A 25,069-nucleotide genomic window follows, 5' to 3' on the forward strand; every position below is an offset into this window, starting at 1 on the left:
GCCGATCTGGTTTCGTGGTTAAAGTTAAACTTTTCGACATGTTTCTGTGTTGTTGTTGCTCAGCGATGGCATGGACGCGATTTTGTCTGGGGGTTTGGCAAAAGGAGAGTGGGACGGTGGGCGGTGCTCGGGGTGGTGACTGAAGGCGTTGACTGTAGTTCTGACGTCAACTTTTTACGGAAGTCACAACGGTTCGTGAAAAATCACAGCTACTTTATGCAGGCTGTGTGCATTTTACTGTGGTCTGACTGTTTTGAAACTTATATGGTATAGTTACATAGCACCTAAACCTCAGTTATCGTGAAAAAAGCCAGGAAATTTCAGTTTTGACAATATGGGACCTTTAAACCCAAACCATTGTCAAACCAGTCAACAAGTTTCAACAAGAACCTACCTAGGAATATAAAAAAAAATTATCATTGCTATGAAGCAGTATTTGAGCTTGCATAATCATGCTTCCTCCAGTGAAACATCCCCTGTTGGCCTGTCACATCAAAATCCTCCCACATTTGTTTAGAACCTTTCTGGGCAGATTTCTCTCCTGATTCAGACAAGATGACTTTTTCACTGGGGAAAGCAGTATTATGGATAATGGATTTGTTTTTTAGCAACAGTTTGAAGTTAAAATGCAGTGTGGAGTACTTGTGGATTATTGTGATGTTTTTATCAGCTGTTTGGACTCTCATTCTGACGGCACCCATTCACTGCAGAGCATCCACTGGTGAGCAAGTGATGAAATGCTACATTAAAAGACACATCTGGAGAAGCATTTCCAAAATCCTTTGAAAATACAGAATCGGATCATTAATCAACAACAAATCTCATTGTGAATCAGATTGAATTGAATCATTCTGAATTCGCAAAAATCGTTCCTGAATCGAATTGAAAACCTGTGAATCGAATCGACCCAAAGATTCACACCTACCACTGCTTGTCTGAAAGCGATTCTTTCCCTCACTCCTCCGTGTGTGTGTGTGTGTGTGTGTGTGTGTGTGTTTAGGGCCGAACTACGCCATGTCTAATGGAGGGGGCGGAGCTGGGGCCAGTATTTCCACCCACCTGCTGGACCTGCTGGAGGAGCCCATTCCAGGTGTGGGAACCTACGACGACTTCCACACCATCGACTGGGTCAGAGAGAAGTGCAAAGACCGAGAGCGACACCGCAAGGTAACACACCATCTGATATCGGAGTGTATGTGGGTATGATAGAAAAATTCAGTAGGTTTTATGTCATGCTAACAGTAAATATCACAATATAGTTAGTTATTTTTTGAATAATCTAATGAATTTAATGCTTCACAAAGGAAAGAAACTCAATCTCATTTTATTTATTTGTCTGTTTTTTTTTAATGCAATCATTTTTTTTATGCCATCTCGTTTGGTTTATTTATAATTTTTTTGTTTTGAAAACTTGAGCTATATCTCTCTCTGTTTGTTTGTTTATTAATTAATTCATGCATGCATTTATGCATTTATGGAACCTTGAACTCAATCTTATAATTTTTTCTTGAACTTTAGCTGTTTTGTATTTATTCATTATTATTATTATCATTATTATTGTTGTTGTTATTTCTTTTTCATCATTTATTAAATTAAATAATGAATTTGTTTTTTGTTTTTTTTACTCTGTTTTTGTTTATTTCCTCTTATATTTGCTTTTTCCAATTTAAATCCATCTCTATTTAACTTATTTATTTTTGGAAACTTTAACTCAGTCTATATTTTATGTATTTTAATTTTATTATTTCATTATGCATTTATTTATTAGCGGAAACTTAATGGATCCAAAAGATAGGATTAAGCATAACACGCACGCACGCACGCACTCTCACCCACTCTCACCCACTCTCACCCACCCACCCGCGCGTTCACTCACTCACGCACGCACGCACTCTCACCCACACACGCGTGCGTGCACTCACTCACTCACTCACACACACACACGCATGCGCGCACACTCACTCGCGCACGCACGCACGCTCACACGCACTCACACGCGCACAGACACTCACACACACACACACACACACACACACACACACGTGCACACACACTGTTTCTCTCTAGCTGCTGTTCTTTCAAACGCACTATCACAAACAGATCTGCCACTATAGTTTCACACACACACACACACACTCTGTTTCTCTGTGCTCTTTCAAACTCACTTTCACAAACAGAGCCGGCCACTATAGTTTCTCACACACACACACACACACACACACACACACTCTGCACGAATGGAAATGCAAGCAACACAGTTAACGCATATCATAAACAACGACAAATACTAATTTTAATAAATAAGACAAATTGAGTAAAGCTAATCTGCAGTAGAGAGTCCAGAAGAGCAGTTATGTTGATTTGGTTTAAATATTAATCTCTAAATGACTCATAACCAGAAACCGCTCTGTTAACCGACTGCAGCTGTAAAACTAGTTCTAGTTGATGGAAACTATTTTTGCCATTGAGCTTAACATTGATTCAGTCCTCTTTTTATACCCATGGGTTCGGGGAAGTTATAAGTGTGCCGATCAGTTTAATGTTTCCTTGCTGAATAATAGTTTTAATTATATTTATATAAAAAGTCGGTAACACTTTAGTTTAGGGACCAATTCTCACTATTAACTAGTTGCTTATTACCATCCCTATTATTAACACATTGGCTGTTTATTAGTACTTAAAAAGCATCTATTCTGCATGACCATATTCTGCATCCCTAATCCTACCCAATACCTAAACTTAACAACTACCTTATTAACTATTAATAAGCAGCAAATCAGGAGTTTGAGGCAAAAGTCATAGTTAATGGTTTGTTAATAGCGAAAATTAAACATTAAAATAAACTGTGGCCAAAAAGTCTTACTGACCCTAAACATTTGAATGGTAGATTATATATGTTTTACATTTATTTATATTTCATTACTGAATCGAGCATACGGTATTACTAAAAACACAGGGAATTTTTGTATTGCTATACGAAGGTTTTATTATAAAAGATTTGCAAATGCTGAATTAAATGCAATTCCTTCTGTAAACTGTATTTTAGTTTTAGCAAACATTATCTTATGAAATGCACCTGCACACAGGAAATAAAATGTTCCTCCACAAACCTCAATATCGTGGTCACTTAATAACCAAATACACACTTACACACACACTCTAACACACACACACACACTTACACACACACACACACAAGAGTGTGTTCCCAAAAATACACCAACACATAGACTTTCCAACACGGGGAAACAACACTCTGGACTATGTTTGCACCACCCAGAGAGGAGCTTACAAGGCCCTCCCCCTCCCCCACCTCGGTGCCTCAGACCACATCACCTGGATGACAGGGGAGGTCTACAGACTCCTGAAGACGCGGAACACTGCCTTCAGAGCTGGAGATGAGGTGGGCCTGAAGACAGCTGGGGCCAACCTATCCCGCGGCATCAGAGAGGCTAAAAGACAGCACTCCAGGAGGATAGCACATAATTTCAGCGACAGCAGAGACACTTGGAGCCTGTGGCAGGGGATACAGACCATTACGGACTACAAGCCCCCACCGATGACCTGTGACAGCACCATCTCCCTGCTGAACGAGCTGAATGCCGCCTTCGCTCGCTTTGAGGCACAAAACAGCACCACTGCACAGAAGACTCCTCCCGGTGACCAGGTGATGACGCTGTCCCCGGACAGCGTGAGGAGATCCCTCAGCAGGATCAATGCACGCAAAGCTCCGGGTCCTGGCAGCATTCCTGGGCGTGTACTGAGAGACTGTGCAGTGGAACTCACCGATGTCTTCACAGACATTTTCAACATCTCGCTAAGTCAGGCTGTTGTCCCCACATGCTTCAAAGCTACCACCTGTAGGACAGCTTCATCCATCAGGCTGTCAGGAAGCTGAACTCCCTCCTGACTTTGCCCCCCCATCTCCCTTTTGCCCCATGCACCACTGAACTCTGAACCCCAGACCCCCCTCTCACTAACACACTGGGACCTGCACCAGTCACTTTGTGCAGCATTGGTCTGCTCACTAACTCATTCACTACCTCTTCTGACAGTTTAAATCTCTGAGCTTTGTCACTTTAATCAGTCTGAATAAGCTCTTTTGCACTACAAATAATTATATCTGCACTGTTGTTTACTTCACTGGTTTGCACTCTATCTGCCATGTGCCTTGTGCTGCTTTATATATTTTTTTACATTTTACCTTATTTGTATAGTTGTATTTTATATTTAATCTGTATCTATCTGTATTTATGTTCTACTGTTAGTGTTATCTGTATGCACCAAGGGTCTGAGAGTAACGCAATTTCAATTCTCTGTGTGTATGTGCTGTACCTGTGGAAGAATTGACAATAAAGCAGACTTGACTTGACTTGACACACTCACACACTTACACACACTTACACACACTCACACACCTTTTAGCTGTAAGTCACGGTTTAATCTTCTGAAAACGTTATGCTGAACTCAGCTTATTTCTTAATTCACCCTGAGCTTCAGCATTTGCGCTTTTGTTTATTTGTCAGACATTTATTCAAAGCTGCATGCAGTTAAACCTACTACAGGAACAATCGCTGGAAAGAAAAAAGTAAAAAATGCTGCAGTAAAATCTTGATTAACTGAGTTTCCCAAACATGGACGGTGAAAAACTGTAAATGGCTTACGTCACATTATAATTAATTTTACTATAAAATACTGTTTTGCAGTGATAAACAGAAGTCCCTGCATAATGCATCACACATGAATATAGTTTTTCTTCTAATTTTTGTTATCAGTGCATTAGAGGGGTTTTTGTGACGTTTTCTGTTATTTAGCTTTATTTTAATGTCATGTGTTACCCTGATGGTGTTTGTCTTCGGGTGTTGGACTCTGTGCACTATAGACGAGTTTAGGCCATGTTTTATCATTTGTCTTTCTATCATACCTCCTCATCAGTGCATTTTAAGGTAAAAAGCAGATTTTGATAATTTATACAGGGTTCCTGCAGGTCTTTAAAAATCACAGTTTGCCCTTCCACAAATTAAGGCTTAGAAATGTCTTCAGTCAGCGCAGAAAGTATTAAATTCATAAAGGCATGGCATTAAAAGCTGTATGCACTGCCAAAAAGTGAATATCTTCATCTGTGTTTTGAGTTATTTCCAAATGGTTGGGAGTAGGGCTGTCAAAATGGCTGAAAAACTAAATTCAAATTTTTTACTTAAATATGATCAAAGTTCTAATTATATTCTAATTTAAAATGCATAATTTCAGTTAGGGTGAAGAAAAGCTTTTGGCTTCTCTCCTGAGGCCACAAGAGGGTGCATCGGGCAAAATATTACTAATGCACATTTATTCAAAGCATAAGATAACATGACTATCTGTGAAAAAAGTGCATAATGTTTAAAATAATGTTTATAAACCAATTATAATTAATTAAGTTGCTTAAACAACTATAAATAAAACAGCATCATGTTTGTATGCAGAGTTTAATACAAAGGGCTGAAGAGTACATTTTTCATTTAAAAACATGAGTTGCAGTGTGATGGGAAAAAACCATAAAGTCTCGATATATGTTTTTTAAAAGTTGAACTTGCATTAATTTTACATGGTTTTCTAAACATGCAGCTCTTGTGTGCGAGATGCGAGTGCAACACTGATAGATATCCCTCTCGAAAATGTGATAAATATGTGTTCTGTGGGAACAGCTTGGTTTCAGTTTTGAAATAAATAAGATCATCTCCGCATTGATGTTCTCTTTTTCCGCTATATTTGTAATGAACACCGCAGCAGCGCCGCATCTAGTGGCTTCAACTGGATATCCTAACAAAAACATTATAATGCAACGACACTTACATCCTCATCGCATCTCGTGCACCGCTGATAAGGCTCCCTCCTTAACGCACACCTAAAATTAGAATGGATTTTTATTTTAAATTCGACGAACATTCGAAATTCAAATTTTTTTTGACAGCCCTAGTTGGGAAGTATTCAAACCTTAAGGTATTTTATTTTATCAATTTAGTTTTAGTTTTATTAGTTTAATTTAGATTATTTTGTTTTTATTATTTTATCTATTTTTTTTTGTAAAAGTATTGATTTTCAGACTTTGAAGTGATGCTAATACAACACATTGTGTTCCTTAATTTTCTTGGTCTCAAAAAAGTTAAAAATTAATACATTTACCTTCATTAAACCAGCAGAAGCCCCGTTTTGAAGCAGTATACTGATAGATTACCATTATATTGAATGAAATGATTAAATAAACAATACGTTAAATTGAATAGGCTATTTTTGCAGTGTTTTTCAAAGCCACAGTGTTGGCTTCTACTTCAGTACGTCATGAACTGCATAAACATCGATCTCTTTCCTGGTTCCCTCAGGAGCGTTAGCCGGAGTGATCGACATCGCGGCCGACTGGTTGAACGATCTGAAGGAGGGCGTGTGTCTCAGTGCCATGTGGTTTAATCACGAGCAGTGCTGCTGGGACTCCAACGAGACCACCTTTGCAGAGAGAGACAAGTGTCCTCAGTGGAAGACGTGGGCCGAACTCATTCTGGGTCAGGCCGAGGTCAGTGACTCACTCCAGTGATACACTGCTGTTCAAACCATCACCCCGATGGAGTTTTCTGTACGAGTTTTCTCATCAGGAACTCTTGCTTTTTTACAGCCGTTTTGTAAAAGTATTGATTTTCAGACTTTGAAGTGATGCTAATACAACACATTGTGTTCCTTAATTTTCTTGGTCTCAAAAAAGTTAAAAATTAATAAATGTACCTTCATTAAACCAGCAGAAGCCCCGTTTTGAAGCAGTATACTGATAGATTACCATTATATTGAATGAAATGATTAAATAAACAATACGTTAAATTGAATAGGCTATTTTTGCAGTGTTTTTCAAAGCCACAGTGTTGGCTTCTACTTCAGTACGTCATGAACTGCATAAACATCGATCTCTTTCCTGGTTCCCTCAGGAGCGTTAGCCGGAGTGATCGACATCGCGGCCGACTGGTTGAACGATCTGAAGGAGGGCGTGTGTCTCAGTGCCATGTGGTTTAATCACGAGCAGTGCTGCTGGGACTCCAACGAGACCACCTTCGCAGAGAGAGACAAGTGTCCTCAGTGGAAGACGTGGGCCGAACTCATTCTGGGTCAGGCCGAGGTCAGTGACTCACTCCAGTGATACACTGCTGTTCAAACCATCACCCCGATGGAGTTTTCTGTACGAGTTTTCTCATCAGGAACTCTTGCTTTTTTACAGCCAGGCCACGTTAAATTGATCAAAAGTGACAATCAAGATTTATATTTCAAATAAATGATGTTCTTTGAGCTGTTTTCGACATCAGACATGTTTCTCGAGCAGCAAATCAGCATATTAGAATGATTTCTGACGGATCATGTGACACTGAAGAGAGGAGGAATGATGCTGAAAATTCAGCTTTGCATCGCAGGAATAAATTACATTTGAACAGATATTCACATAGAAAACAGTCATTTGAATTTCTAATAATATTTCACAATTTTTGTATTTTTACTGCGTTTTTGATCAAATAAATGCAGCCTTGCTGAGCAGAAGAGACTTCTCTCAAAAACATTTAATTAAACCGTACTGATCCCAGACTTTAGCGCAGTGTGGTTTACACAGATGTTCTGGTTTTATTAATGGCTCTGGTGTTTTGTGTTCTAGGGTCCAGGCTCATATATAATGAACTACTTCATGTTCACGTTTTGGGCGCTGTCCTTCGCCTTCCTGGCCGTGTCTCTGGTGAAGGTGTTTGCGCCGTACGCCTGCGGCTCTGGAATACCTGAGGTAATCCTCAACATCACTTATACTGAAAAGACATTGTCTCAAACAAGTTTAACCTCATATTTTACAATGAACGTGATTTTTGGGCAACCAGTTTTGCTAGTCGTCGTTATTGACGCATTGATCGTTTTTTCTCTTATTATAAAAAACTTAGACAAATACTAAATTAAATGAATAGCTATGTTTAAAAGTTCTTGAGTTTTAGTACAAGGTCTTTACTTGAACTGGACAAATAAAAATGTCACAAATCCTTTATTTGCTTATAAGAGCACTAGCTCTGATTTTAACACTGTTTCTATGGTTCCCAAAAGTGTTATGTAAGTTTCACAAAAGCTTAGTTTAGTCCAGAGAGGTTTTGTTTTGTCAAACAAAGAGAAGCCACTTTCAATGAATAGGGGACAACTGTCATGAAATCAGGTGTGCAACCTTCAGAAAATATTACTTGTCAACTTCAGGAGGTTAAACAACAATGCATTTATATTTATTCAATGATTTCGAACCATATAAAATAATTATATTTATATAATTTATTATTATATCTATAAAACTAATATATACAGGATGTGTGTGTGTGTGTGTGTGTGTATATATATATATAATGAAAAAATAAACACTGCAGCAGAGTGGGAAATGTGCAAATTTAGCCTAAATTAAGCTCAATCTGTGGTTTGGGACCAAAGTGTTGACTTGTATTTGATGATAAACGTATATTTCCTGCGAATTAAAGAAAAATCTTTATGATAATTTTTCTTAACTTCAGTAAAGGTTGAGCTTGACAGAGAATAGTCAACACTACTATATTTGTAAAAATTAAGAAAATTAAAGGCAGGGAAAATGATCAGGGTTATTAACTCAAGCTAAAACCATAATAAAAAAAAAAACTTGAAATAAAATAAACTGAAATTAATTAAATAAAAAATATTTAATTAATAAATAATATTTAGACATATTAAAAAAATAAAAAATAGTAGTAATAAAAATTACTAAAACTATATAATTCAAATGAAAATAAAATATAAAATTAAAAAAATTATTATATAATAAAAACTATAATAGTATCTCAGTGATACAAAAATAGCACTGGCTATTATTTGTCTCTCCATTACGCTGTAGAAAGAGTCAAAATTATGTCATTTCTGATTTTTAGGTGTTTTTTTTAATGGATTTGTGGAAATGCATGCATGATTTTAATTGTTGAAAAATTGTCAGGAAGGTCAGACCGCTGCGGCCAAAATCATGAGGATGATTTGATGTCTTTACCTCTAACTACTTTTTATGTTAAGTTCATGTTCGCTTATATTTCTTTTACATTAGTTCATCAAACATATCTAACAGTTTTCACAACAGCTGCAACAAAAGCATTGGCTTTGTGCCTCGAATGCTGTAAAAATCAGGAGAGACTAACACTTTAAGTGGAGAGGGGCAGATGATGTTAGATGGTGATTCAGTGTGGTGATCTGTCATTGATCAAGTCTTCTGTCCTGCAGATCAAAACCATCCTGAGCGGCTTCATCATCCGCGGCTATCTGGGCAAGTGGACGCTGATGATAAAGACCATCACTCTGGTTCTGGCCGTGGCTTCGGGCCTCAGTCTCGGGAAGGAAGGTCCGCTGGTCCACGTGGCCTGTTGCTGCGGCAACATCTTTTCCTACCTCTTCCCCAAATACAGCAAAAACGAGGCCAAGAAACGAGAGGTTAGAACGTAGCTTCGTTCTCTTACATAGAAATCTGGACGTTGCCTACGATTGCAAGATGTAGGTATGTAAGGATGAGTGTTTCTCTGTTTGTCTCTCTGCGGGCAGGTTTTGTCGGCGGCGTCGGCTGCTGGTGTGTCTGTGGCGTTTGGGGCTCCTATCGGAGGAGTTCTGTTCAGTCTGGAGGAGGTCAGTCTGCAGTCATGTGTTAAAAAATACAGTAAAATAGTGAAATAATATTGCAATTTTGAAAAACTGTTTTCTATGTGAATATATTTTAAGATGTAATTTATTCCTGTGATCAAAGCTGAGTTTTCAGCATCATTCCTCCAGACTTCAGTGTCACATGATCCTTCAGGAGTCATAATGATATGCTGATTTGCTGCTCAAGAAACATTTCTGATTATTATCAATGCTGAAAACAGTGCTGCCCAATATTTTTGTGGAAACCATGATAAAAAAATTTGATGAATAGAAAGTTCAAAAGAACAGCATTTATTTGAAATAGAAATCTTTTATAACATTATAAACATCTTTACTGTCACTTTTGATCAACTTAAAGCATCCCTGCTGAAGAAAAGTACCGGTTTTCTTTCTAAATTAATTTTAAAAAATCACACTGAACCCAAACTGGAATGGAAGTGTATGATATTGTCTGCCATATCAGCCATAATAGACTATCAATACCATAATATTTAAATAAATAAATGAAATAGTTTAGTGGCTGTAAAATTTATTTTAAATAAATAGTAAAATTTAATTAAATTAATGTATTTGTTTTTATCAGATTACAGATTTTTTTTTATTTGAATTGTATAGCCATTAAAATGTCTTTAAATCAAATTAAAATAAATAAAATAATTTAGTGGCTGTAAAATTTATTTTACAATTAGTTTTTATCAGATCACAGATTTATTTATTTTTTATTTAAATTTTATGGCCATTAAAATGGTCTTTAATTCAAATTCAAATAAATAAAATAATTTAGTGGCTGTAAAATGTATTTTAAAATTTGTTTTTATCAGATCACAGATTTATTTATCTTTATTAAAATTTTGTAGCCATTAAAATGTCTTTAATTGTAGTCTTTATTTAATTAACTATTAACTTTATTTAATTATTGTCTTTAACTTTTTACACTTTTTTTTTAATTGTATGCCTGTATAAAATGGTACTGAACCCGAACTGGGTTGATAGTGTGTGATATAGTTCACCGTATCAGCCGTAATAGACTCTCTCTATTGCTCTACTATCAATATCTCTGCTAAAGAACAGGAGTGGTGGGCGATATAACCAAATATTTATGTAATTATATACGTCTCAGTTTTTATGGAAATGTGGTTTAAAAAGCAACAGTCCTCGTGACATTTTCCTAAGTAGCACTGGACCATCACCTGTGTGTTTATATTTAAACAGTCCTGAACGTTGCAATGAAAGAGCTCCATAAATAATTAAATATGAAAACACTCTCATCTGCATCTTTTCAGCAGTGTTTCTTCGACTGGTTCCAGAGATTGGTCTCGCGTGTGTTTAATGCTGTAATGAACACTGTGTCTCTCTCAGGTGAGTTATTACTTCCCTCTGAAGACTCTGTGGCGCTCGTTCTTCGCGGCTCTGGTGGCGGCGTTCGTGCTGCGCTCCATCAACCCGTTCGGAAACAGTCGTCTGGTGCTGTTTTACGTGGAGTACCACACGCCCTGGTACCTGTTCGAGCTCTTCCCCTTCATCCTGCTGGGGGTGTTCGGAGGCCTGTGGGGGGCCTTCTTCATCCGGGCCAACATCGCCTGGTGCCGCCGCCGCAAGTCCACACGCTTCGGTACGCATTAGTGTCAGCGCTTCACTTTCATTCATTTACTGTGAGAGCTTTTGTGGCAACACTTTACAATAAGGTTCACTATTTAACTACTTTAGTTGACGTCAACTAAGCATGAACAATAATTTACAGCATTTATTAATCTTAATGTTAATTTCAACATTTATTAATGCATTATTAAAATCAAAAGCTGTGCTTGTTAACATTAGTTAATGCACTGTGAATTAACATGAACTAACAGTGGACGACTGTATTAGTAAGATTAATAAATACTGTAATAAATGTACTGTTCATTGTTTGTTCATACATGAAGTAACATTAACTAATGGAACCTTATTGTAAAGTGTTACCGTTTTTGTTAATATATTGAATTGCATTTTAATTTTAGTTAAACTTTTTAGTAATTTTGCTGTTTTTGTCATTTTAGATTTTATTGTATCTTTAGTTAAAATTGTAAAATGTTGTTTTTTGTCAGTTTTATTTATTTTTGAAATATACTTTGAATTGAAGTTTATTTATAGTCATTTAGATGTTTTTTTATTGTTAGACATTTTGTTGTCTTGTTTTTTTTTGTCATTTTTATTAGTTTTTGTTTTTTTTTATATAAATTTAAAGTTTTAGACCATTTTTTTATTTTTATGAGCTATAAAATTATTTTTAATTTGCTTTGAGTTTTATTATTTTCTGTTGTAAGTTTTATTAATTTCTGTTGTAAGTTTTATTAATTCTGTTGTTTTTGTTTTAATTTTAATAGTTTTTGTTTGTAGTATAATTTATTCGTTTTAGTAATTTTGTTATTATTTTTGTTTTTTAAATATTGTTTATTCGTGTAAGTTTTTGTAGTTCTGTTGGGTTTTTTGGACATTTATTTTTTATTTTTTTTATATACTTTGTGCAAAGTTTTAATAATTCTGTTTTGTTTTTGTAATTATTAGGTTTTGTATCATTTTAGTTAGTTTTATTAATTTTGTGGTATCTCAATTTTTTTTAAATATTATTTTAAAGTTTAAGTAATTGAGGTATTTTTTGGCGTTTTCATTCGTTTATTTAAAAATCTATAATTTTTATTAAGTTTTAGTTTATTTAATTTTAGTCTCAATTTTATTATTTTAAACTATTTAATTTATTTCAGATAATGTTTATTTAAAGTAATACAGTTTCTTCAAGGTTTTACCCTGATTAGTGTTCCTTCATGTTTTGAACTGAAATCTGATGTTTTTAGGTAAGTACCCGGTGTTGGAGGTGATCACGGTCGCTGCCATCACGGCCATCGTGGCATTCCCGAACCCGTACACGCGGCAGAACACCAGCGAGCTGATCAAAGAGCTGTTCACGGACTGCGGGCCGCTGGAGTCATCTCAGCTCTGCCAGTACCGCAGCCAGATGAACGGCAGTCAGGCGTATCCCGCGGGATCGGACGCCGCCGCCGCCCCCGGCGTCTACTCGGCCATGTGGCAGCTCAGCCTGGCGCTCGTCTTCAAAATCATCATGACCATCTTCACCTTTGGACTCAAGGTCAGAGAACAGTGCTCTGTTGTCATATCACACTGCTTTTCCAAACAGTACCAGTGAACTTTATTTGTACCCATAAGTTCTGAAGCATGCTTTTTGTTCATGTTTGCTGACAGACACCAGTGTTTCTCAAAGACTGCAAATTCATTCTCTGCCAGCAGGAGGCTCTGTTGGAGCGGGAGATATAGCGGTTTCCCATTAACGGCTGTAATCTAATAAGCACTGTGCTCACAAACGCTACTTTATCAGGCATTACAGGAAAGACAATTAAAATATCATCGAAGCTTTTCTGAAGACAGTCGGTTCTTTTCTGAAAGATACATTCATATAAAAACACCCATGCTGCATTTTAATTTTGAAACGTGCAGTGCTCAGTTTATTCAACAAAGTATAAGCCTTTTGGGAAATCTATTTGTTGCGGTGATGTGCTGCCACAAATAACTCAATGTATGGGAAACACTGGACACTGCCATAAGTCAAATGGCCAAGTGATGACAAAAATAAAAGAGTTCACACATATTACACAGCCTGCTGCTCATAACTGCTTAGAGTGCACTGGCCACGAGCGATGAGATTGTGGATGCTATTGTCGGACCTACGCACACATTTCATGAGGAAAGTTATCGTGCACGTTATAATCAGCCCAGAAGTTTTGACTGAATTGCATGTGTTTCTACTTTCACATGCAAATGACTTGTTGCACTTATGAATATGATAACTTTCCGGCATCAGTTCTAGCAGGGTAAAACGTGATTACGCTTTCGAAACGGTCTGTTTTGCCCTGCCATCATTAGCTGAAGCTGCGTGTGAACCAGAAGAGGCTGCAGAGTGTGAGTTGCTCCTCTCATGCAGCCAGAGAGAGATTCTCCGGTGTTCCGCAACAACACTTAGCTGCCCGCAGATGCGCCTGCCTATAAATCGGCCTAATTTGCAGCACAATTTAAAAAATGCCAAAAATCGGTCGACCTCTAACCAACATATATGATAAAAGTGCTTTAAGGTTCCCAGCATCACTAAAAACCGCCTAGACTAAAAACAATAAATTACAAAAAAAAAAAAAATGTGTTTTTAAATAAATAGTAATGTTCCTAAGACCTGTCCTTCAGCTGAGTGATAGCTGCTGGCACAAAGCAGTTTTTATACCGCTTAGTTCTACGATACGGAAATACAAATCTACGTCTAGATGGCAGAAGTTTAAATTCATTGTTCAAAGGATGAGAGTCCTCATTTAGAACTGAGTTAACTGTCTGGTCTACAGAGATGCTGGACTAAGCTGTGACTCCCCAATCAGCTCACTATAGACCATCTAACAATTAAGCAGTACCAGTGACATTAGAAAACTCTTGATATTGTTATCAATACCACTGCATTTCAAACCGAAACTCATTTTATTGGAAGTAATATGCAAAACAAATGCACATTTAGGGTTTTAACAGAAACTTTAGCTTTTTTTTCTGTGCAGTGGCCATTTATATTAGATTTTTTTTTTTTACATTTGATGGCCCTAAATAAAATAAAGACTTTTTTTAATGTGTAGCCATGAAATTAAAATAAAATCTGTAATCTCTCTGCTTTATTTACTTTATTTGTGTTTTTAACAGATTACAGCGTTATCTATAGTATTGATTTATTTTATTTTAAATTAAGGCCATAAAATAAAAAAAGTATCTCTTTGTGTGTGTTTAACAGATTACAGATTTATTTTGTTTAAATTTTATTTATTTTTAGATTACACATTTATTTTGTGTGTTTAAATTTTATGGTCATAAAATTAAATTTATTTATATATTTTTTTTTCAGCAGATTGCAGATTTATTTATATTTATTTGTTTGATTTTAAATTATGGCCATACAATTTAAAAAAAGGATTTATTTATTTGTATTTTTGACAGATTTATTTATTTAGCCATATATGGCCATAAAATCGAAAAAGTCTCTCATTTTAAATCAAAAAACAGATTTATTTTATTTTTAATTTTATTGCCATAAGTTGTTTTAAAAAGTGTCTCTTTTATTTGTGGTTTTAACTGATATTATCATAAAAGCTGAACATTGTGTATCCACTTCAAAAAAATACCATTAATATTCTATTGCTAGCAAAGGTTTTACAAATAAAATAACATTTCTGAAGGCTTTTTGCCCAGTTTGTCCAAAATCTGCAAACCTGATTTGGGTGGCTGTTATTAACACTACAAATACTAACACTACAATGCTAGGTGGCGTTATATTTCCAGATATGTACTGAAGACTGTGTGTTTGCTGTGGTCAGGTGCCGTCGGGTCTGTTCATCCCCAGTATGGCCATCGGGGCGATCGCGGGGCGTATCGTGGGCATCGCTGTGGAGCAGCTGGCGTATTATCATCACGACTGGTTCCTGTTCAGAGAGTGGTGTGAGGTGGGCGCCGACTGCATCACGCCGGGACTCTACGCCATGGTGGGCGCCGCTGCCTGTCTGGGTGCGTATGCATGCTTTGAGCTTCCTCTGCATCCTCTTCTCCTTCACAGATCCTCTAATATCGTGTGCTGTGGTGTTTGTGTAGGTGGCGTGACGCGGATGACCGTGTCTCTGGTGGTCATCGTGTTCGAGCTGACCGGCGGGCTGGAGTACATCGTTCCTCTCATGGCGGCGGTGATGACCAGCAAATGGGTCGGTGACGCTTTCGGGAGGGAGGGGATCTACGAAGCCCACATCCGTCTGAATGGATCCCCCTCCCTGGACGCCAAGGAAGAGTTCCCGCACCCCACGCTGGCGCGGGAAGTGATGCGTCCGCGGGGTAACGACCCGCCGCTGGCCGTGCTGACGCAGGACGACATGACGCTCGCCGAGCTGCAGAGCATCATCTCCCAAACCAGCTGCAACGGCTTCCCCGTCATCGTCTCCAAAGAGTCGCAGAGACTGGTGGGCTTCGCGCTGCGCAGGGATATAACCATCGCTATAGGTGACTAAACCTCACATCTCGGGCTGCTTGATTGCAAGTAGTCTCACATTGTTGTTGTTTTTTTCGTATTACATTGAAAACTGTTGAAGTAAATGAAGCCTGTTTTAGTACCGTTTTTAAATTATTTTCTGACTACAATTTAGATTACCGCAATACACAAATATCTCGTTTTCATTCCCATGATGTATAAAAGTGTTGTCCTTTTAACTTTTAACATTTTCTAAATGAATATAAAGTCTCTTCTGCTCATCGAGGCTGCATTTATTTTATAAAAAATACAGTAAAATCTGTAATGTGAAATATTATTACAATTTAAAATAACTGTTCTCTATTGTAATATATTTTAAGATGTAATTTATTCTTGTGATCAAAGCTGAATTTTCAGCATCATTCCTCCAGTCTTCAGTGTCACATGATCTTCAGAAATCATTCTAATATGCTGATTTGATGCTTGAGAAACAATATCAATGTTAAAATGACAGGATTTTTGATGAATAGAAAGTTGAAAAGAACAGCATTTCTTTGAAACAGAAATTCTTTGTAACATTATAAAATTCTTTACTGCCACGTTTGATCAATTTAATGTATCCCTGCTGAATAAAAGTGTTATTCCAAAGTTAAATTAAATTGAATTAGTTTTTTTTGTTTTTTTTTACTATTGTCCACCATATCAGTCATATCAGCCATAATAGACTACCAATACCATAAAATGTGTTAAAAACGCAAAATTAAAGACGTTTTTTTAATTTTATTTAGTGGCCATAAAATGTAAATTAAATCAATTTTATATGTTTTTTACTTGTTTTTTTGTTTACAGTTTACAGATTCATTTTATTTAAATTTTAGGGGGAAATAAATAAATAAAAAATAGTAATAATTATTAAAGATTTACTGACCCCAAACTTTTGAATGGAAGTCTATATGTAAAGGTGAAATTTTAAATATTTCCCATCTTAATATGCATTTTAAATGAGAACTGACATGAAAATAATTTCAAATAATCTGTGCTTTGTTTGTGCAAAACATATTTTCTTTTTTTTTTTTTTCTATTTTTGGTGTAAAATGTCACACGGATATGTTTTAAGTTATTAGCTTACTGTAGAAATACAAATCAGAGTTTCTTTGTCCACAAAGATGACAGAAAGATGTTCTTTTGCTGCTTGTCTTTTCAGAAAACGCCCGGCGTAAGCAGGAGGGAATAATGCTGAACTCGCGGGTCTATTTTACCCAGCATGCCCCGACCCTCCCGGCCGACAGCCCGCGGCCGCTGAAGCTGCGCAGCATCCTGGACATGAGTCCCTTCACCGTCACCGACCACACGCCCATGGAGATCGTGGTGGACATCTTCCGCAAGCTCGGCCTGCGCCAGTGCCTCGTGACGCACAACGGGTGAGTGTCCGCCGGGACGCCTCGATTCCCTCTCCCTCTTCTGTGCTGTGTGTTTGAACTAACGAATGTACCGTCAGCAGACACACACAAACACACACACACACTCACTCACACACACACTCACTCACTCACACACGCTCACTCACTCACTCTCTCTCACACACACACTCACTCTCTCTCACACACACACATACTCTCTCACACACACTCATACACTCACACAGACACACACACTCACTCACTCACACACACACACACTCACAGACTCACACTGACACACACACACACGTCTGCTGATGGGCTTCAGTCGTGGCGTCATGCATCTGTGGATTCACATGCCTCTCAGCTGCTAGACTCCTGCTAAAAAACTCGATACACACACACACACTCACAAACAGCCTTCACAGAATCCAGTAGAGCTAGACCATATTGAACATTCACAGTATATTCGCAGTGATTTTACTGGTGTTACAAATTTTTGTTAATGCTTTTATTTGTACATTTAAGTTTACTAAAAGCGTGTCTTTAGATTAGATTCACAATCTCGCAATGTCTCATGACTTGCAAGTGTAAACAATTATAGTTAAGTTAATCATCGGTTAAAAAGTTTAACATTATTATTATTATTATTTATTTATTTAATTTAACGTTTATTTTTAAATTTCAATATTTATTTAATTATAAAAAAATATATTTTATTTTTTAATTTTATTATTATTATTTTATTTTATTTTTTTCAAGTTTTTGAAAAGTCTCATGTTCACCAAGACTGGAGTAATTGATGGTTGCTCAAAATTCAGCTTTGCATCCCAGAAATAAATTACATTTTAAAATGTATTTAAATAGAAAACAGATATTTTAAATTGTAAAAAATTTCTCAGAATTACAGTTTTGTTGTATTTTTGATCAAATAAACTAGGGATGCACAGAGACCATTTTTTTCAGAACCGATACCGATCCGATACCAGTGCATTTTTTCTTTTTCTTTTTTTTTTTCAATCAGTGTAGAATCTCTGTACCTCTGTGTGTTGACCTAATCATCACTCTTTGTGTGTTAAACACAATCTACTAAATATAGACAACTTCATTATAAAGAAAAATAACAAATGAAAAAATATATCATAATCTATGACAAAAATACTATTATAAACTTACTCTAGTTACTCTAGAAAAATTTCACACATACGGTGGTGGCTGATATTTGTTACAGTTTGATTCTGTTCAGTTCATTTGTTTAATTGCAACTCAACACCTGATTATTTTGATGATCTCTGTAAATTTCTGTTCATATTGCTTCTGTTGTCTTGTTACTCTTATGTTGTTTTGATTTCTATTTGTTTGTACTTGAGTTGTCGGTGTAATTTTTGTTGCTAAGTGATGGTCGTCACGGTGTGTGTTGCAGGATTTTATTGGGCATCATCACAAAGAAGAATATTTTAGAACATCTGGAAGAGCTCAAGCAGCACGTGGAGCCCTTGGTGATTAGCCCCTCCCACTCTGCCTTCTGACTTAGACTCCGCCTCTTAGGAGTGACGCATGAAACTTGAGTGAAAAAAAAAGAGCGTTCTGGATGATGGTTGCCCTAAAATACCAAAGTCGCAATTTCAGCTAGTTAGAGATGCATAAAATGTACATGTTGTGTATGGATAAATTTATTGTCATTTCTACTCACTTCTATTCACTGATGTCTGCGAGAGTTTTTATACCACCTAACTCTGAAATTGATCTCATTTTGAAATTAAATGCAAAAACGTAATTGTGTGACAAAACTGAAATAGCAGTTATCTGGAAGTGGTGGAACTGTCCTGCATGTGGGGTCCAAACACTAAATAAGGTGCACCAATTTGTGACCAGTAACGTGTATTAAAGGAGTATTTCACCTAAGAATGAAAATTTGATGAAAATGTGCTCACCCTCAGGCCATCTAAGATGTTTGTTTCTTCATCAGATTTGGAGAAATGTAGCATTTCATCACTTGCTCAGCAATGGATGCTCTGCAGTGAATGGGTGCCGTCAGAAAGAGAGTCCAAACAGCTGATAAAAACATCACAATAATCCACAAGTAATCCACACCACTCCAGTCCATCATTTAATGACTTGTGAAGCCAAAAGCTGCATGTTTGCATTACTTGTGGATTATTGTGATGCTTTTATCAGCTGTTTGGACTCTCGTTCTGACGGCACCCATTCACTGCAGAGCATCCATTGCTGAGCAAGTGACGCAATGCTACATTTCTCCAAATCTGTTACAATGAAGATACAAACTCATGTACATCTTGGAAATTTTCAGCTAGTATATGGTACTAGGTGAAATTAAACCGCATCTTGGACCCTGCTTCCAGGACTTCATTCCCCTGCAGACATCATGTTTCTTGTAAGATTTGCTCTCACTCAGATTGTTGCTCCTGTCCTCGGCCATCCATGCAGGGTAGACTAGTCCATCACATTAGCCGTGGTGTCTTTGAAATGCACCTTCCCTTTCAGTTCTGCATTGTGCACGTGTACTCACAAAGCACATCTAATACACATGCCGTGATGTCCTTCATCTGAATTTGATTTCTTTGTTTGTTTTCCTTTGTTTATTGCTAAATTCCTCTCGGGGGCACCTGGTCTGCGTCGGCTGGGCTACAGATCGATGACATCTGACCCCTCGCGCAGCTCCGCCCTTAAACGATTGGCGAGTAACAGTCGTGTGTAGCGGATTATTTTCTCATTCACCAACATATCTATTCATCTCTGTAGTCATAGCAGCTCTTACTAGGATGCTGTGCTGTTACCATGACGATTTGGTGTGACTCTAGAATCCTAGCCTTTCCTGTAGTGTGTAGTCAGCAGTTCCTGTCCCCTAAACCAACAGCCCTCACCTGTCTCGAGTCCCACACCTTGTCCTCTTTCAGTTGTCTGATGTTCGACCTTTTCACTTTCTTCCTGTCGCGAACGTCTTGCAGGCATTTCACGAACATTTCACAAAGGTTTGACAATCATTTCACGAGCGTTACATGCCTCTGGTTTGGATGGACTCTCACAATCCCAGCTCTCGTCAAAATTGTCACACCTTTTTTCTGTGATACAAACTGTCATCAAGCTTAAATCCCTTTTTCAAAAGCAAAATCAAGAGCATATATAAAGTTAAAAGTTTGTCGAACACTAACATTCAAAAGTTGATCAAGAGAAATTAGTGTTTTGGTACAGATATCGTGTCTATTTAGAAAAAAGGAGTTGGGGTAAAGCGTTACATAATGTTCATGCAAAGTATTGCATTACTTTTTTGAATTCACTATATATTGCTAAGTTACTTTTATACACTTTTACACAAATAAGTAATATACAAAAGTAACAATGTGGTGTAATTAATAGCTTTTTTAAAAATGCTACACTTTCTTTTTTTCTTTTTACAAATGTCACTCTTACTGTTATCGAGTAACGTATTGCACATGACATTTTATATGTTGAACACCTATATTTTTAAAGTTAGTCTAGAGAAATTAGTGTTTGGGTACAGACGTTGTATCCGTTTAAAAATCCAGTAATGCCTGAAGTATTGTATTACTAATTTGAATTCACACTATAATGCACACGTTACTTTTATACACCTAACTAATTAAAGTACAAAAGTAGGGGGAAGTTACAACGCGGTGTAAACTAATTGCTTCTTTTTAAAAAGTTACACCTGCTGTAATGTCTGTACATTGCATATTAAAGTCTATCAAGAAAATTTAGTAATTTAGAAAAACACTTGCATGTACATCATTATAACTAATATGTTACATAATCGCATTGTTGTAGAAGTAACATGCCACTAGTTACGCTAAGGGGCCGTTTACACAACAACGTTTTCAGCCAAAAATGGGAAACTTTTTATGCGCGTTGACTGTTCGTTTACACGACAATTGCGTTTTGCGGTCTGAAAACACATATTTTTGAAAACGGGTTTCAAAGTGCACATTTTTGAAAACGGCACCGTTATCGTTTCCGTGTAAACACCCAAAACGGGATTCGTTGAAAACGAAGACGTCATGCTCGTGCGTAGTATGTGTTAGGTATGTAGACATGCGCAGTACGTGTCGATTTTAAAGGCAAGCGTGAACAAACATACACATCAATGGCGGAGTACATGTTACTGTTGTTGCTGCTCAAGAGTTTGCTAACGTTTCTTCAGCAAAGTGTGGATTTACTTCACCAATATTACAACCAACAGCGGAGATGCATCATATACAACATATAATCGTCACTTCCCTACAGATACTGTTTACTAACAAGGTGACAGCGCCAACTACTGGCCTGGCATACGTAATACAGCGTTTTTGGCCGTTTTCGCGGATATGTCTAAACACAAATCGTTTTGAAAACGTTGTGTATACGTGAAACTTTTTAAAAACGCAAGGGAAAAACTTTTCCGTTTTTGACTACATCGTTGTCGTGTAAATGTAGCCTACGTTTTGCATTACTGTTTTGAATTTACACTATAGTGCACAAGTTCCTTCTAAAGACGCACAAATAATTAAAATACAAAATTTGGGAAGGAGTTACAGCGTGGTGTAACTTCGTGTGCCCAATTGCTTTTTTAAAATAAAGTAATACTTTTTTTTAGCAGTAATGTAACACCTGCTGTAATGCAGTAATGTCTGTTACTGTTGTTTTGAACACCTATATTTTGAAAGTTTATCAAGAAAAGTTAGGGTTTAGTTACAGACACTTTATTCACTTAGAAAAATACTGTTACGGGTAAAACGTTACAAGTAACACATTACAAAATCACACTGTTTTAAAAGTAACATGCTGCTAGTTACATAAAGTATCACATTAGTTTTTGATTAACACTTTAATGGCCAAGTCACTTTCACATAAAGTAGGAGAAAATGAACACTGTGGTTTAATTCATTACTTTTTTAAATAAAGTAATGCTTTTGTAGGAGTAATGTAACAGCTACTGTAATGCAGGTACATTGCAAGACTCTTTGTCTTTGCTGCAAATGAGTAATCTGACTAGGCACTATTTTTGGGAGTGGAGTAATGTAATGCTTATTGTGCTTGAAATTGTGTCTATGCTGCAAATGAGTGATGCAACATGACAAAACTTTCAAAGAAGTAATGCAATAGTACTTTTTCAAGTAATGTTCCCCAACACTAAACAAATGAAATGCACAGATTCTATACATCCTTTAAATATGCTCTTGAATTTGTGTTGGCAAAACAACTTCACTTTCTCGTTCTCCAAGGCCAGAGTGTGTGGATGAGATGGAGGCGTTCACTCCCTCTGTTTCGCAAAACACTTGCTTCTCACTGTGTAGGTGCTGTCGGCTCATAGAAATAACATAGTGTTTCCTGCACTGAGTAACACGGCATAATCTTCCACACTCTCTGCCCTTCTTCAAACCAGAGACTGTCAGCTGTCTGTTGCCAAGGCTGAAGTATGGAGCCATCAAAATTGGAGCAAAGATTTGATTCCGAGTCGAAACGAGAATAGAGTTATACAAAATGCATTTCATTGGGACTTCCTTGCAAAACTTGGCAACAGAGGATGTCAGTGCTCTGCAAACGTGTCAAAAATGCACTAGTAAATTTATCTACCTCTTTCTGTCTCTCTTTTTATAGGCGCCTCCTTGGTATTATTACAAAAAAAGATATCCTCCGTCATATGGCCCAGATGGCAAACCAAGACCCCGAGTCCATAATGTTCAATTAGCGTCCTCCCCTTCCCGCTATGAGGAAGATGAGAGTGAAGAGGAGGTCTGTTTACTGGACAACTCATCCCTCTGACCACATGCCCCTACGGTACCCTGAACCGCCCAAGTACAAAACAAAAAACACTACGCCAGATGGGACCCCATCCTCTGGATACTTGCACAAGACTCCAAAGCGAGTCTTTCGAGGAAGAGCCTGGCTGCTTGAAAATCGTAAGAATTTTGGGAGAAGCTCGAGTCCTGGACGTCCCAAGTGGATGAACTTTCTACAAACGCTAACACACTAAACTAACTCTCACACGCGCATGCAAAAACACCCAAGACACCTCGCGGGTCCTGCTTATTTGGCCTCTTAGCCTGAGAAAATGCATCCTGAAGAGGTGAAAGGTCAAGATGAACCGCTCAAAACGCGGGGAGGGACCTTCACCGCTGACCGCCGTGACCCTCACTGCCCCACCACGACCTGAAATGGACCCATAACATTGTTTACTTGTAGTGTGTGAGAGATACAAGAACGACGGAAAACAAGATCGTTTTTGAACGCACCCCAACATTCCAGTCAGGATCTGATGCCGTGAAGCCGAAGAAACGTTCAGTGTCCCGGTTCGTAATGGATACGTCGCCCCGTGCAAGTGATTTTTGCGAGCGACCCGTGAGAATCAAGTATTCAGCATTACGAGATGATCAAACATACAAGCGTGGGTTTTGTGCTACCTAGTGAAAGGTTGTTGGGAGGAGAACAGAGTGAAAATCGTCTTCATTAATCGTCTTCAACCTCAACACTACGGCGGCCAGTCTGAACCACAGTGGGATTGTAGGTAACGAGCCAAACGAGTCTGTCTGACAGGTCTTTATGAAGTTCTGTGCTTTTCATTACTGGGAATGAAAAACCAAGATGCTTTTCTTTTACAGCTGCTATATTGGCTATTATATTTAAATGTACTAAGCAACTCCTAATAGTTTGAAAATTTAATAATGTGACTTGATCAACTTTTTTTAACTTCGCAACCAAGCATTACTGTTCAAACTTGCCATTCTCTGTATGCTCACATTTCGTCCAACGTGATATAAGTGTCTACTGCTGTTCATCCTCGTCAGATTGGCCCTGAAATCATACATTAAACATCTCCAATTGTTTATCCGCATCTGACGGCTAAAGGATAAATCCCACAATGAAATGCCCAGGTCATATCTCATCCCAAAATAAAATATGTATTTGGTGTAATAAAAATGAAGCCCATTTTCAGACCATCATTACTTGCATTTTTCATTACAGTGAAGCATATTTTACCCCCAACTTCTTATTTGAGAAAATATTGTTCCCAGTACTGAACCATATATGCCAAATTGTCATGAAAACCAAGTGAAAATGCGTAAAAAATATTGGTCCAAAAAGCAAGCTTCATTATGCTAAATATTTTTTCCTTTTAAAGGGGCAGTTCACCCAAAGATGAAAATTCTGTCATGAATTACTCACCCTCATGTCGTTTCAAACCCGTAAGACCTTCGTTCATCTTCAGAACACAAATTAAGATATTTGTGATGGAATCTGAAAGCTGTCTGACCCTGCATAGACAGCAACTGAAATGTTCCCAAGTTCAGAGACGTAGCAACATCAGTGGTTCATCCGCAATTATACGAAGCTGCGAGAATACTTTGTGCGCAAAAGAAAAAAAAAACGACTTCATTCAACAATTGGTCTCCTCTGCATCACCATGTAGCGCCATTTTGGAGAATATCCTCTGGACGTAAACAGCGTATGCTGTTCTGTGTCAGCTGCGTCACGCCGGATCTGTTTCCTACGTTGTTGTGATTTGATCTGAACGGAAACAGCGTATCAGCGTGACGCAGCTGACACAGAACAGCATACGCCGTTTACGTCCAGCGGATATTCTCCAAAATGGCGCTACACAGTGATGCAGAGGAGACGAATTGTTGAATGAAGTAGTTTTTTTTTTTTTTTTTTCGCATAAAAAGTATTCTCGTTGGTTTGTATAATTGCGGATGAACCACTGATGTCACATGGACTGTTTTACCGATGTCCTTGCTACGTCTCTGGACCTGGGAACATTTCAGTTGCGTTGCTGTCTATGCAGGGTCAGACAGCTCTCAGATTCCATTAAAAATATCTTAATTTGTGTTCTGAAGATGAAGGAAGGTCTTACGGGTTTGAAACGACATGAGGGTGAGTAATTCATGACAGAATTTTCATTTTTGGGTGAACTAACCCTTCAATATTGGGTGAAATATGACCC

The 25,069-nt window shown here is 37.5% G+C and overlaps 1 protein-coding gene across 1 annotated transcript in view; it reads left to right on the forward strand.

The window, feature by feature from the left end:
- Positions 1-23,783, forward strand: part of clcn3 (chloride channel 3) — a 56,472-nt gene extending 32,689 nt beyond the window's left edge. Inside the window, exons 3-14 of the mRNA XM_016236072.1 lie at positions 1,001-1,167; positions 6,350-6,547; positions 7,664-7,786; positions 9,271-9,477; positions 9,586-9,666; positions 11,041-11,293; positions 12,513-12,805; positions 15,072-15,258; positions 15,343-15,741; positions 16,914-17,130; positions 18,533-18,608; positions 22,726-23,783. Of these exons, the coding sequence (XP_016091558.1) occupies positions 1,001-1,167; positions 6,350-6,547; positions 7,664-7,786; positions 9,271-9,477; positions 9,586-9,666; positions 11,041-11,293; positions 12,513-12,805; positions 15,072-15,258; positions 15,343-15,741; positions 16,914-17,130; positions 18,533-18,608; positions 22,726-22,890 (2,366 nt within the window). The 3' untranslated portion in view covers positions 22,891-23,783. The remainder of the gene's footprint in view (positions 1-1,000; positions 1,168-6,349; positions 6,548-7,663; positions 7,787-9,270; positions 9,478-9,585; positions 9,667-11,040; positions 11,294-12,512; positions 12,806-15,071; positions 15,259-15,342; positions 15,742-16,913; positions 17,131-18,532; positions 18,609-22,725) is intronic.
- Positions 23,784-25,069: the final 1,286 nt, after the last annotated feature.

Source organism: Sinocyclocheilus grahami, unplaced genomic scaffold (genome assembly GCF_001515645.1).
Source record: "Sinocyclocheilus grahami isolate Dianchi unplaced genomic scaffold, SAMN03320097.WGS_v1.1 scaffold481.1, whole genome shotgun sequence".
Lineage (NCBI taxonomy): Eukaryota > Metazoa > Chordata > Actinopteri > Cypriniformes > Cyprinidae > Sinocyclocheilus > Sinocyclocheilus grahami.